Here is a 13,683-nt window from a genome sequence, read left to right as displayed (position 1 = left end):
TAATCCTTGCATCAGTTATTTGTGCAAACATCGGTCTCAAATATCCAAACCGTTTACCACTTTGATTAAATTTTTCATCAGTCTAAGTTTTTTTATCAAGAGAAGGCAAAAAATACCTTTCTTGGGTTGGCAAGTGATTTATGTGCCACACTGGAGCCCAATGCTTATGGAGTGGCCAGTTCTTTTTAATATAATGAGACTGTTTATCATGGTTGTCCAATATGCTTGTACTACATATGCATACTAATAATAAGAGAGGAAATAACAAAAATAGGGCATTAAATAAAGCAGTACATGGCAGGAAAAAGTAAAGGTGTTTTTTGTGATCAGCAGGAAGAAATTTATAAGATACATCCAAAAGTGTTCAATGTAATAAGTGCATTTGTTTCACTTTGTCAGTGGCCCTAAGTTTGCTGAAGGGTGTAAGTCATGGGCAGGAGATATCTCTCGTTTTTTTTATGTGTGGACTGCATTGAAAAACTGGAGATGCAGTGCTAGACGATGTAGGCCTGATCTGCTGATTGAGCGCTCCACCCAGATCTGCGTAGAATTGAATCAATGAGGGTGCAGTGCTAACCACTGTGCCCCTCATGCTTCCATATGTGAGACTGTCATTAGCGGGACTGTTGCCGCACTGTTACCTTGAGGAGTTGCTCCTGCCTGCGCTCCCAGCCATGAATCTCCTGATGCAGGATGATGGCTACTTGCTGTGGCTGTGTCCGGCATTTACTGCAAATGCCAAGCTGTGTTAGGTCATTACACACAGGGCAGTGCAAAGTGGTGAAGTACTGCGAGATGGTTCCTTTATGGCCGGCCTGTTCAATGCCCCCAGAAGTTGCTGCTTTCTGGATCTGTTACAAAGTAGGAAAAAAAAAAAGAACATTTGAGTGACATGAAGAGATAAGTCCAGACCATCAAGCATGGCTACTTCATCTGCACTAAGCCTTGAAGGCACACTTGATGAAGGCCAGATCTCTCATCTTTACTTCTTTCTACCTTTTTTTTATCAGAATTCTTCAGGTTTTTGTTGCCCCTGAAACTACAATAAAGTTGTCATTCCAGGGGACTCATTTACATTTAGTCAATCAGCATTAACATTAGCCTCTGACACCATAAAGTAAGGACTGATTGAAATGGCCCACCATTTCATATCCTTTAATAAGAGAGTGTCACAAACATCTGCTTACCTTTAAAATGTTTATGATGACAGATTTTTTTTCCAGGATTGAAGGACTGACAAAGGAAACTTTGTTGGGATTTTTCCTAATATGCCCACCCATGCAGTCCCTACTTCATGATGTTAAAGGCTAACTTTAAAGCTGACTGGCCTGGAATGGCAAATAGTCTGGAGAGGAAAAGAAACCTGACAAAAATCAGAACTCCAATACCTAAACCACCTCTTAACATCATCTTTGCTGCCTTAGCCAACTGCTCTCAAGAGTGAAAGGTTTCTAGAAGTCCCTGAAACTGTTAAGCCTGTGAGCGTACTGCTGACATTTTGCCTAAAGAAAAGGAAGAAACGGATAATAAGGATAAATAAATAAATGATACATATGCTGGGCAATAAGGCAGCAAGACTGACAAAAGGAGAGAAACAGAGCAAAGGACAAAAAAATGGCTAATTTAATAAGGACCACTCAGAGTCTTATGGTTTTAATTGTGCTTTTTTATTTTTTTAAACTGTGTGTGATGCTTGGTGATTGCTTTGTGCAGGCATATTAAATTCTGTCCTTGGAGTGCCATGGAGGCTGCTGCCAACTGTTCCAACTATATTTGTTATCAAAGCTCAATTCTGCTTCATGTTTCAAATACTGTTTTAATTGGGTTTTGTTTTTGTACGTTCAAAATCAGCTCCTTAAAGCCTGTAGGATCTGCCACTTAATGAGAGGCTCTTTCATGTTTTACGATACTTGCTTATTTACTGTATGTCAGCGAATTATCAAGTTACTTATAATCATAAAAACAGGTTGTGATACTTTGAATACTTCCAAAACAGGATGAAATTCAGTTCCCTGTGACTTATTGAGAGCAAATGGCTTTTAAATTAAGCTGGAATAATTCTAAAATGTCCAGAGTGGTGCAAATCAGATCACATTAGGCACTAATGATCAGGACCTCATTCCATCTACACCTTTGTCTGCCTCCCACCCTGGCCTGTATCCCAGCTCTCCAAACACCTCTGTCCAGCCCAAGTTACGCTGCCTCTTGAAGACCAATATTGTATGGGACATTATTGAAATTTTTTATATTATTGTACTGTTTTTTGTTTTTGTATATAATATTATCAGTAACTGGTATTGTATATTGATAAGTGAAACGATTTGTGTGAATTCGAATTCTGCAGGGTTTCTCTTTGCAAAAAAAAAAAAAAAAAAAAGGTGTTTCGCTGCTAGCAAAATTCATGTCATTGACACACAAAGAAATATGTTTAGTTCCTGTCTAGAAGTGTTTGCGTACATCTTTGCATCTGCTTGTCATTTATTATTTAAGTAAAGATCTCTAGTAAAGGAGAAAAAAAAAAAAAAAACGCTATTAGTTGCGGTCTCGTGTAGACATTTCCTTGAACTGTCAGACGTGTGTGTTGTGATTGTTCCACCAATTATGACAACAATCTTGGCAATCCTGAACATGTGTCAGAGACAGAAATGAAGCTTGAAGCTCCACAGTACTTGTAATGTTGGCATCCTCAACCTACTCTGCATGAATCAAGAAACAGGAAAGGGTAGTTGCTAGGTAACAGTGGGTGGGAGTGCCCTCCCACATAGTGCGTTTTTCAGTGGAGAACATGGTAAAATGTTGGATGGTCATTTTGCAATGTCTTTGCATGAAAAATATGCCACATGTCACATTTTGTTTGGGGGAAAAAAAAAAAAAAAACAACAAACCACAGCATATCCACAATGATGTGAAAGAGAAACACAAGCAGAGTCCATTTTACTGATTATACTGGCATACATTATGCAGCTGTGAAAAAGAACACAGGTAAACGGGGAATGTGAGGCTTTAGAGAGGAATATTCCTCGTATTCAACCCCAAAAAGATTCATCGCCCCCCCCCCCCCCCCCATCAACTTTTTTGTTAGAGTTGTGTTTTACAATTTTGAATTCACCATTGTAATATCAGTTTCATGAAAACAGTATGCTAATTGAAACTTCCCTGTTTTGCTTGTCAGTATTTATTGTCCTATTTATTGTTTTTTAGAATTTTATATTGATGACTATAACAACAAAACAAATACTTGGCTAATTTTTTTTCCTGCCAATAAAGTACATAAACAAAATCGATGGAGAAGCACCACTGCAGGAACTCTGAAGAAAAAGATCAGAATGCAGATCTAGGCAGAAACACAGCACTAACTTGCTGAGCGAAAAAAATATTTCAAAGAGAAGGTAGGTTGCATGTACTTTGTAATTACAAGTGGGGACAGCACCAAAACCAGAAAGCAGTGCAGTGGCCCACATTCAATTATTCCATGTAGCGTACCTTCTTCTGAGGCTGTTTTGAATCTTCACAGGACTACTATTATATCACTTAAAAACTGAATAACTCTGTTTGTTGTGTTATTAAAATCATCAAAAAATCTCAAAATACTATTATTGTTAATGGCTTAATTACTTTGCCTTTTAAAATAAGGCAATAAATTGGAGTTGCTGTCAGGCTATTTCCATAAATTAAAACGATCTCCATCCACACTAGCGTTTTCACATTGCTGACTAAAGTCTGTCCGCACTAAAATGGCTGAAAACACATATGGTATAGCCATTTACTTCCACGGGGCATACACACATTGACAGAACAGGAAAAGGAAATGTCTTCCTTGAAGGGAAGGTAACACTGCCGGCCATGGGATTTATTGCAAAAGTGGAGCAACCCATGAATTATTTACCTTTTGTTCATGTACAAAACACAATTTAAATGCATAAAGGTAATCAACACAACAACCTCCACAGGATGCAACTCTTCTGTGACCGCTATGGTGGAAAATGGTTTTCTTCCGTGAAGGGTGGCCATTTAGACGCTGTACTGAGCAGAACCCAGTCAGTCAAGGACCATATAATAAATACAAACATCACATCGCGACTAGAGTCGGCGTTTTCCAAACTCAGTGCTTTCATCCATCCACACTGAAATGCTAAGCCAGTATTGTTCAGAAGCATGCAGCTCTGGACAGCATTTTCAAAAGTCCCCATTTTCTGGAGTTAAAAACACTTGGGGTATTGTGAATGAAAGGTAAAAAACAGACTTTTGACTTTTTCAAACATAGAAAACCTGTAAGTGTAGACATAGCCTCAGATTAACTTCCCTTATTTTGCTGCTGCTGCTGTTAGGACATCGGATTTTTTTTTCTCTCCTGTGTGGAAATAAATAACTTAACAGTACTAAAATTTAACTTTAGATGTAAACATCAAAACAATACCAGACGTGAAATATCCAATCATTAGCAAAGTAACCAAGACACAGGAATTCATGTATCTAATTTTTTTTTTCATTTAATTCAGTATGTCAAAGTATTAACAGGGTGAGATGTCAATCTTGACTTGATATTCAAGTCTAAAGTCTGTGATGTAACGTGTGTCAGCTTTGCTCTAAAATGTTGTGGTGTAGCTGGAGTGAAGATGCTGCGGAAACCACAATTCCACCCCCCACTGATCACAAGTATTAATGCACCATATGTGATAATGGGCACATGCAGGGCCTTGAATTGCCTTGCAAGCAGGAGACTCACTTGCTCGTGTTATACGTGAGAAATGTTATCAATGTTCTTGTTTTACTATTTGAATGTATTTATCAAAGATAGTAAAGGAAGAAAAGGTTACTGTATAATTAACTAGCAAAATATCTGTGCTTTGCAGCGGAGAAGTAGTGTGTTAAAGAACTTATGAAAAGGAAAAGGAAACATTTTAAAAAATAACGTAACATGATTGTCAATGTAATTGCCGTAGGCTTATTTTAGTATTGAGAGTGAATTTGATGATTGTAAAGAGTTTAATTTATGATTGTAAATGTTGTGTATGAGAAATATATATTTTTAGGATGTAAGGATCTCTTTGTAAACGACGTTTGCAGTTCTGCCTTCGGGCTGTAAAATGACCAAGCTGTCTGCTGAGCTCACTCTTCAGCAGGCAACGTACAGTCGGCCATGTGAGAAGCAATCTTGTGTTAAGTCAATGCCGACCTTTTTTTAGAGTCTGGCCATGTGACTTATTTATTGTCATAGAGAAGCAGACCCTTACTGGAAATTGGCGGCGTTTGAATTGGAATGGGAGGTCAGAGGGTATAAGAGGGATATGTGGAATAAATAGTCTCCCCTGAGCCAGTTCCAGTGAAGACAGTTGCCTCAATGAGGTTGTTGTGCAGAGATTTGATCTGAAGCCTGGTGCTGTTACAAAGTTTTGGTGGTTGTAAGTTTCGTGGTAACATAATTGGTGCGCCGACCTTCAAAAGTAGAGTATGCGGAGGCATGCCCGGAAGATTAAGAGCGTGAAGAAACTAAATAAAAAGGCAGGAGTTATTCACAGGAAGACGTGAAGCAAGGCAAACAATAACAGGCATGAAACGGTGTAGTAAAGAAGAAGGGAGCAGTGAGCATGACGAACAGCTGAGGAAAGTAAGGAAGCGAGTGAGGAGGCACATGAGCGTGGGATATCGTTAATGTATATAGGCAGGGAGCCAAGCACGTGGTAGGTGCGCGGACAGTGGCCGTGTGGAAAAAGGAAGGGGGACCGGGGGCGGCCCTTGTGCATCTCTGCCATGAAATAAATCCTCCATTAACAGAAATAAGGAATGAAACCGCCGAAAGGAGAGGTCAGTTCCGAAAGTTCCTTACAGCATAATGGTGAGAACAGCCAAAAAGAAGACGTTATTTTCGAAAGTTCGTTACGGGGCATGGTGTGAAATAAAACATACTTAACGTTTTTAAGTAAAGGATGAGCATAGGAAATTTGGGCTTCCTACGTATATTGAAAGTCGCAGAAATAGTGAGGAGGGGTTTCCCCTATTTATATATACAGTTTAGGGGGTTACACCCGTGTCCTGATGGATGTTGCAATAGGACATGAAACATACCTAACTTTTGTAAGTACACTGCAAGATATGAGCACGCAAAATTTCAGCTGCCTACCTATATGGAAGGTGGGAGAATTAGTGATGAGTCAGTGAGGGCTTTGCCATTTATATGTATAGATTCAGTATCCCATTACCCAAATAGGTCAGTAAAGAAAAAAAAAGTTACAAATGAAGCTAGGCATCTTCTGAAGAGCATAGAAAACCCCACAGAAACATTAAACAAAAAATGTTGTGTGACCTTGATGCAAATCAGTCTCTAGCATTTTATAAAGGACATATTTTTGAGGCCTATCATTCAACAGTCTCTCTTGCGTACCCTGGGGAGCTCCTGGTACCAACCAAACACATCCACTCCAATTAGTGAGAACACTCTGTCCAAGGGTGGCAGGATCTGTTTGGTGATGTAATAGACTGCATTCAGCCGAAGAGTAGGATCCTGGAGGACTTCAATTGGCCGTCGAACCAGCTGTATAAGAGGTAACCCAGGAATCCCGTAAACTATGACATAAGGAACCCTCTCGCCAACTCGAGGCTCAGACCGCCTATCGTAAGACAGCATGCGCCTGTAAAATGAAGGAGAATCACACATAAAAAAGCATTCCATACTCAACATGATATACTGCATGCTTTAGTAAAGTATACTTTAGGGTTAGACTACAGAGGTTTTCATTGTGCTTAACATAAGAAGGGGGCTGTCATAATGTTTGTACACCCTCCATATCACAACAAAATGGCTGACAAATGTGTCATACATTTAACTGAGAGTCTGATATTAGCCACAAACATTGGGCTGAGAGAGGTCAGGTATGTCCTGAATATTTGAACACTATGTTCAATAACGATACTGTAACTGATTAATCAGATTATTACTATGGGTTATATGAAGATCAGATCTCATTTCAAGGAGTCAATAGTGCAGAAATGAAGAAAATTTAAAATGCATCATAAAGTTTATCTGAAGATTGTTTTTAGCACCATTATCTGCATCACAATGCACTTTGTGGAGTAAACAAGACAACAGTATATTTTTGTATCAAGCAAAGAAAGAAAGAAAAACCAGCAACATTTATTTATATATTACAAATATATAAACTTACAAGTACTGGCAACACAAATAACAACACAAAACACATCACTGACAAATAACAAAATTAGTTCAGAGCTGAAATATTTTAAGAGGACAAATCAAAAAAAGTTTTACAAATCACAACAATATTCTAAACTTATAAAAAAAGGAACATGGAGGGGGTGACAAAGGACTAGTGTAGGATGAAGGAACAATTTAATGGCAGAGCTTTTAAAATGTTAGGAATATGCACAGTGTTGGACAAGATGATTATTATCTGGCTGATTAGCACAGACTGTTCAAACATGAAAATGAATGAACAGAAAGTGAATTAAAAAAAACACACACATAAGTGTTTGAACATCACAGCACACTAAATACTCCACACTAAATTTATTGTTTTTTTATCTGTTGCTTATCAAGAGAAGATTGTAGTTATGGCTGATTAAACATTTTAATCTGTTTAAAGGAAGAACAGAAATAAAATTCCTGACACAATAAGCTTCAATAGGGAAAAAAACTGAATGAACAATAAACAACACCAAAATGTTCAAAGGGGTGGGGGGGAGTGGACATGTCAGATGTCCACTTGTATGCTCACAATGTCCCAAACACATGTATTTATACTAAAACCTTCTTTTGAACAGCTGAGGAGCATGCTCAAATGGGATTGAGCTTTTGAATTGAAGACTTTTCTTCTCCCCTCATTCGTTGGTTGTTAAACCACAACTCCATGCTTGGGTATTTTTCGACTGTAGTTTATGAAACTGCACCACTGAATTGACATCTGCTTACTAAAACACCTCTGATATGAACATAAATGAGGCAGAAGTTCTACCTGATAATGTTTTAACTTGCTCTTCTTTAATTGTACGCTTCTCTCAGAAAATGCTCTGCAATATTAACATGATGCGAGTAGAAAGGTAGCCAATGAATGAGCTAAGGAAGGACTCCTGACTAATAAATGAGAGAAGTGACAGGTCTTCAGTTTAAAAGGTAGTTCTTGTTTGAGCACACTCCTCAGCTATCCATGAGAGGATTTCTAAAAGTTGTATTTAGCCAAAATACACCTGTGTGAGACGTTGTTAGCATACGACTGTACATCAGATAGGTGGCTTATACAACATGGATGTTTTGACATTGTTTGCTGTTTGTTCAGTGTTGGTTCTCATTAAAGCCTATTGTATCCAGAACCTTGTTATCTTCATTCTCCATAAAAACATGAGATTATTATTTTTGTAATATCTTTTACTATCTACAACTACCTTTACTACAAACAACAACAGATAAAAAGATATATACATCTTTATTGTGTTGAGTATTCCTTTAAACATGGGAAATGCACATAAAGGAGCAAGGTTTTTAACAAGAATGCATCCAGTAATCAGCAAATTGCAGAAGGCAGTAAAACAGCAGTCCAAATTCATCAATTCAAGTGTACTTTTGTTTATAGTTAATCTGGAAGAATTTAGGAATCTACACTTTATCTCCCTTTGAAATGTTTCTGAGCCATTTGATCACAATGCAAGTCTTTGTCAAATATCCAAATCTTATTCTTTACCTAATTATTCAATCAGATAACCAGCATATTAAAAACAGTAACAAGGCCAGATCTTACCTAAGTGCAAATATGGCCTTTTGGCAGGACAGCAGTGGCTTCCCACAACCCTAAACTGAAATACAGTGGAACCTTGGATTGTGAGCATAACTCGTTCCGGAAACATGCTTGTAATCCAAATCACTCATATATCAAAGCAAATTTCCCAACAAGAAATAATGGAATTTCAGATGATTCATTCCACAACCCAAAACTATTCATATAAAAATGATTAATACAAAATTTAAAGTAAAAATACATAAAACAAATTAACCTGCACTTTACCTTTGAAAAGAATCATGGCTGATGTGAGTGAGTTTCTAAACTCTTTTGGGATTCCACCCAATGGGACGACACGCAGAAGAGCGTCCTGAAGCAACCGCAGGCTCCCAGCGCTGTGGCGGTTCGCCATAAAGCGAATTCAAAAAGATCGCAGACATGCTATAAGCGCTTGCCATTGATTGGTGATACAAGGAAAATTATAAATGCAGGGCATAGTATTACTTGGCCACTAACCTGGCCCCAACCTTTCCTGACTGCTGTGTCTCTGTATAGGAGAGTGGCAGATCCCGCTACAATAAATAACCGTGCTGTTCCTGTTTCAAGCTGAATAAAGGTGATGTTACTAAAGTAGTGAGACTCAGCTCTGTGTATTGGGGAGCTAGACAGAGACTCACATGTTACAACACACACACGTGGTCACATGCTATAGTAAACAGTATACGCTCATACGGATGTTGACTATATAAGTGAGGCACGCCAACTGAGCCAGAGAATGGGAGACGATTACCCACAATCCCACAGTGAGAGAGAGAAGAACCATCAGCTTAGTTGTGATCACGTGACACTCGGCAGACAAAGCGTATACGTACTACTCATATTGCAAGACCTCGCTCGTTTATCAAGTCAAAACTTATTAAAAATTTTAGCTTGTCTTGCAAAACACTCGCAAACCAAGTTACTTGCAATCCAAGGTTTTACTTTAAGTGCATTTGGAAAATGGATGGGTGTACCATGCATAACAGTGGACAGGCAAGCAGCATGGACAGTCACAAACAGAAATAGCTAATAGTCATATTCTCTGAGAGGAAGAGCCCATTTAGGTAACAGTGTGATGCACACTTTAACTGATGTCTGACTGCCATGTAAAGTTTGAAGTAAATATCTGTTTCTGTTCTACTGTGTCTCTGCGTAGTAATAGGGTGACACAGGTGAGCACTGCTGCTGCCCAGACCCAGAATTCTTTACAGCCTGTGTGCAGTTTGCATGTTCTCCCTGTATCTATATGGGTTTTCTTCTGGGAACTCTTGCTTTCTTTCCATAACCAAATGACATACAGAGTATGACACTGGCAAATTTACATTGTGTGCGTGTTCCCCATGCAACAGCATCACCCATAGTTTGTTCCTGCCTTGAACTCAATACTGCTGGGGTAGCCGACAACACTCCCTCAACCCTGAAATGGATCACTGGGCTAGAAAGTAGATGTAAGTTTAAGTAACAACACTTTACAAACAGAAATTACAGAATTGTCAGTGCTGGTATTACCTTCTGAAGGAAAGTTTTACCTAGAAGATTTTTTTTGAGAACATTTAAGAATTGTTGGTTAACCCCAACCAATGTTCTTTTGAAAGAAGTAGGGATAACCACAGAGTACATTACTGTTGGTAAAATGTATAAAACCAGTGAGCTGTGTAAATGTGTTGGGACACCTTCACTGGATAGAGATGCCAGCCCTTGAAACAATTTCTATTTAGCTATAAACACAGTGAAACCTTACATTTTGTACACTAGATGAGATTTTTTTTATCCTGTTTCTAATTGCACTTGCTTCAACCTCCCCTACCTTCTGCACCCCACGACCACTCTTCCATTTTATTTTACGTTTGAAATCAAGCTTGTTTCAGCAGATGGGTTTCCAGCGAACTTTCTAAGTAAAAGCCTTGAATTTTATTTGTAGGCCTTGGTACCTCCTCCTGTCACAGACTGTCCCAAAGGCACAAGAGTTTACTGCACATGCTTTTGGTGCCCATGTTTCTCAAGTTTCTGCTCAGTGTTGAACCTCTGTGAAAGTTTGACTTGTTTCCATCTAAACTTAAGAGTATCTTGTTTCATTCAACTTTAAATTATCAAAAGTTTTTTTCTCATTTGTTTAAAATTTTCTGCATTTCTTTTAATTGCTATAAAAGTGATTATATACAGTATACATATATGCTATAGTGTACACTACCTAAAATGATGTGCCACTTCATGACACAAAGGAAACACGAGAAATGCCTAATATGTAATGTTTAATTTTTGTTTGAAATTAAAACTTGCATTACTTACAACTTTTAAATTAACAACATTTTTACAGATTTGCATACATTAATCTTAATGTAGGGTGGATTTTGCTCTTCTCATACCTTGTCAGCTCGAGAGCAGGCACACAGGCACCAGGGCGGTAGGAGTTGCTGCCTCTATACTCCTTAGCAAATGTTAAATCTTGCATGCTGGCTTTGCCCTCCAAGATCTTCAGGCACTGTCTCATGATATACTGCTTAATCTGGCTGATGTCCCTGGTCTCAAACAGCAATTTAAGAGAGCGTTCAAGAATCTGAAATAAAAAGTCTGTAATTTATAATCTGTACCCAATGATGCACCACAAAAGCTTGAAAACAGTGGCAGTTGTTGACTTAATGTACAACAATTTAGAATAGGACATAACATATAATGTTTGCTAGGTTTCAATACTTACAATTCTATACAAGGTGGTAGTTGCAGCCTCTTCTTTACCGGAGGCTTTCTTTTTAGGATTAAAGATCTACTGTAACGTTTTCACCTCTTTTTGTCACCTCCTTCTGCGACCAAAAACACCCTGCATTTTATTGTGTCACTAATAATATTGTGACAATTACAGACATTTTAGTGCTTATGTTGACAACATCCGCCTCATCTGCTGCAGGTCTCTTGTAACAAGTGAGAAAATGACAGGCAGCTACATGCTGCAAGTGATGAAAAGAAGTAGCAGTCTTCAGAAGACTGGTGATGCCTTGTACATGGGCTTGTTAAAGGGGATCAGAACACGGTTAAGCTTATTTGTGGCCTCTAGTGCCTCAGTAGAAGCAACCACCAACAGCCTGAGTTCATTCAAAAATTAAATGTAAAATGGATGGACTATTGAGAAACTCTATATTGATGAGTTTAGAGTTGAAATACTAAATAAAGAATTTTGGAAAAGCGAACAGCTGATGAACAATATATTAAGAAAGAACTAAATGAGCGCTTAGTTAAGAATTAGAAAAACATGTTAAAGTTATCTTGTAAGTAATGTTACTAGTGAAAGTAACATTCATCTTCATTGCTTTCGTTTTAAAATCTGACATTACATTGACAGGACAGCCCTAGGTTTAACTAAAAAGAACTTTGTGACTGTTTTTGCAATCTCCACAACAATGTTTAAAAAAACACCTAAAGCATTATCTTTAGCTGGTGATTGCATCAGAATATATTTACTTGCCAACTGCAGCATATATAAAAACTTCAACTCACTAAATAGAGAATATTTCAGTGGTCCACAAGCAAACTACATTCTTATACTATAATAACCTACAACATCAATGTAAAAGTTGGCAACAAAATAGTAATAACGACCTTGTCACTTTTACTTGTAAAATGCAGTCCCCATGGGCTAATGGGGACATTCTGGGATAAACTATTTGAAATATCTATGCAGAGTTGTAAGCATGTATTAATAAACAGTGCTATGCAAATACAAAATACTTAACTAATATGAACATTTGGTCTACAGTCTAAAGTTATTTTGTGACTCTGAACAGAATTATTACATGATAATAAACAAAAGCATCAAAAAATCTTGGAATTCAATATAATTTCAAGGCAAATTAATTTGTACAAAAGCCATGTTACCTTTGCAACAGCAGGACATCCATCTCTTCTAACTGTCTCAATGCCTTTGGCATCAAAAATAGGGTCCTTCTGGTCCATTGTCTCATACATATAACCTACATATCTCTTTTTTGTTTGCAAAACAGAAGGCAAATATACCTGTGGGCAAAAATAAGGAGATTTATTTCTCAATAATGAACTGGAATTGGTTAGACACAAGGTTATAGTGGACAGTGCTGCTTTCTCGCGGCTTCGGGAGACTGGCATAGAACCCTGGCCTGTTCACAGACTCCATGGAGTTTCTAATTCTCTAAGGGTTTCAGGTCTATTAGTGGTTAGGCTCTAACTCTTTCAACTTCCTTGTTACTTTTGTCAGACAATATAAAAAAACAAAGTAAATACATTTAAAAAAAAAAACAAAAAAAAAACTGGGGCATGGCGAGTGAGTGTGTGGGTGTGTGGTCTGTGATAGACTGGTTCTCCATCAATGGTGTATTCCTGCCTTGCACCCAGTGTTGTTTTAATAATCTCTGGCACGGAGATGGATGAAACTAATTTGCAAATGGGAGGATAAATGCTCATACACAGCCCCATGCTCTATAGTATAATTTATTTAAAATACAAAGATCTGAACATAAATGTTTAGTTGTTCGTACAGTATTAAATGGCTTGAACATTTTACACATTACAAATGATCAAGGTTTGATAAAGTCAGTGTAATATTATACACAAGGAAAATAATGATGCAATACAATTACTCAATGAACTGCAACAGTTTTTAGGAACATTTTTTCCCCACAAATATTTCTGAATTTTGGGTGTGTTTGGATTTTCTGTACTTCACATGCCACAACTGCAGTTAAGAGGTACTGGTTTAGAAATGAGCAAAACACAACATTTTTTCCTTTTTATGAATAAAGTATTTTAGGTGCCTGCTGCCAAGGAACAGAAGGCAGGTTATTTTTCATGTTCCCAGGTCACAAACATGAGTATCTGCAAAGCACTTTGTTATTGAAATTTATTGTATTGTGATTTAGCTGCTATTTTTATGACATAAGTGCTCTGC

At 37.8% G+C, this 13,683-nt stretch overlaps 1 protein-coding gene across 1 annotated transcript in view; it reads right to left on the bottom strand.

Moving 5' to 3' along the window:
* rev3l (REV3 like, DNA directed polymerase zeta catalytic subunit) overlaps positions 1–13,683 on the bottom strand; it is a 334,113-nt gene that overhangs the window by 2,281 nt on the left and 318,149 nt on the right. The window contains exons 28-31 of the mRNA XM_028797593.2: positions 12,639–12,776; positions 11,135–11,325; positions 6,383–6,629; positions 642–851 (exon numbers count right to left, since the gene is read on the bottom strand). Of these exons, the coding sequence (XP_028653426.2) occupies positions 642–851; positions 6,383–6,629; positions 11,135–11,325; positions 12,639–12,776 (786 nt within the window). The remainder of the gene's footprint in view (positions 1–641; positions 852–6,382; positions 6,630–11,134; positions 11,326–12,638; positions 12,777–13,683) is intronic.

This window comes from Erpetoichthys calabaricus, chromosome 3 (genome assembly GCF_900747795.2).
Source record: "Erpetoichthys calabaricus chromosome 3, fErpCal1.3, whole genome shotgun sequence".
Classification (NCBI taxonomy): domain Eukaryota; kingdom Metazoa; phylum Chordata; class Cladistia; order Polypteriformes; family Polypteridae; genus Erpetoichthys; species Erpetoichthys calabaricus.
Note: the sequence above shows the minus strand (reverse complement) of the source record. Positions and strands in the feature narration are given on the sequence as shown.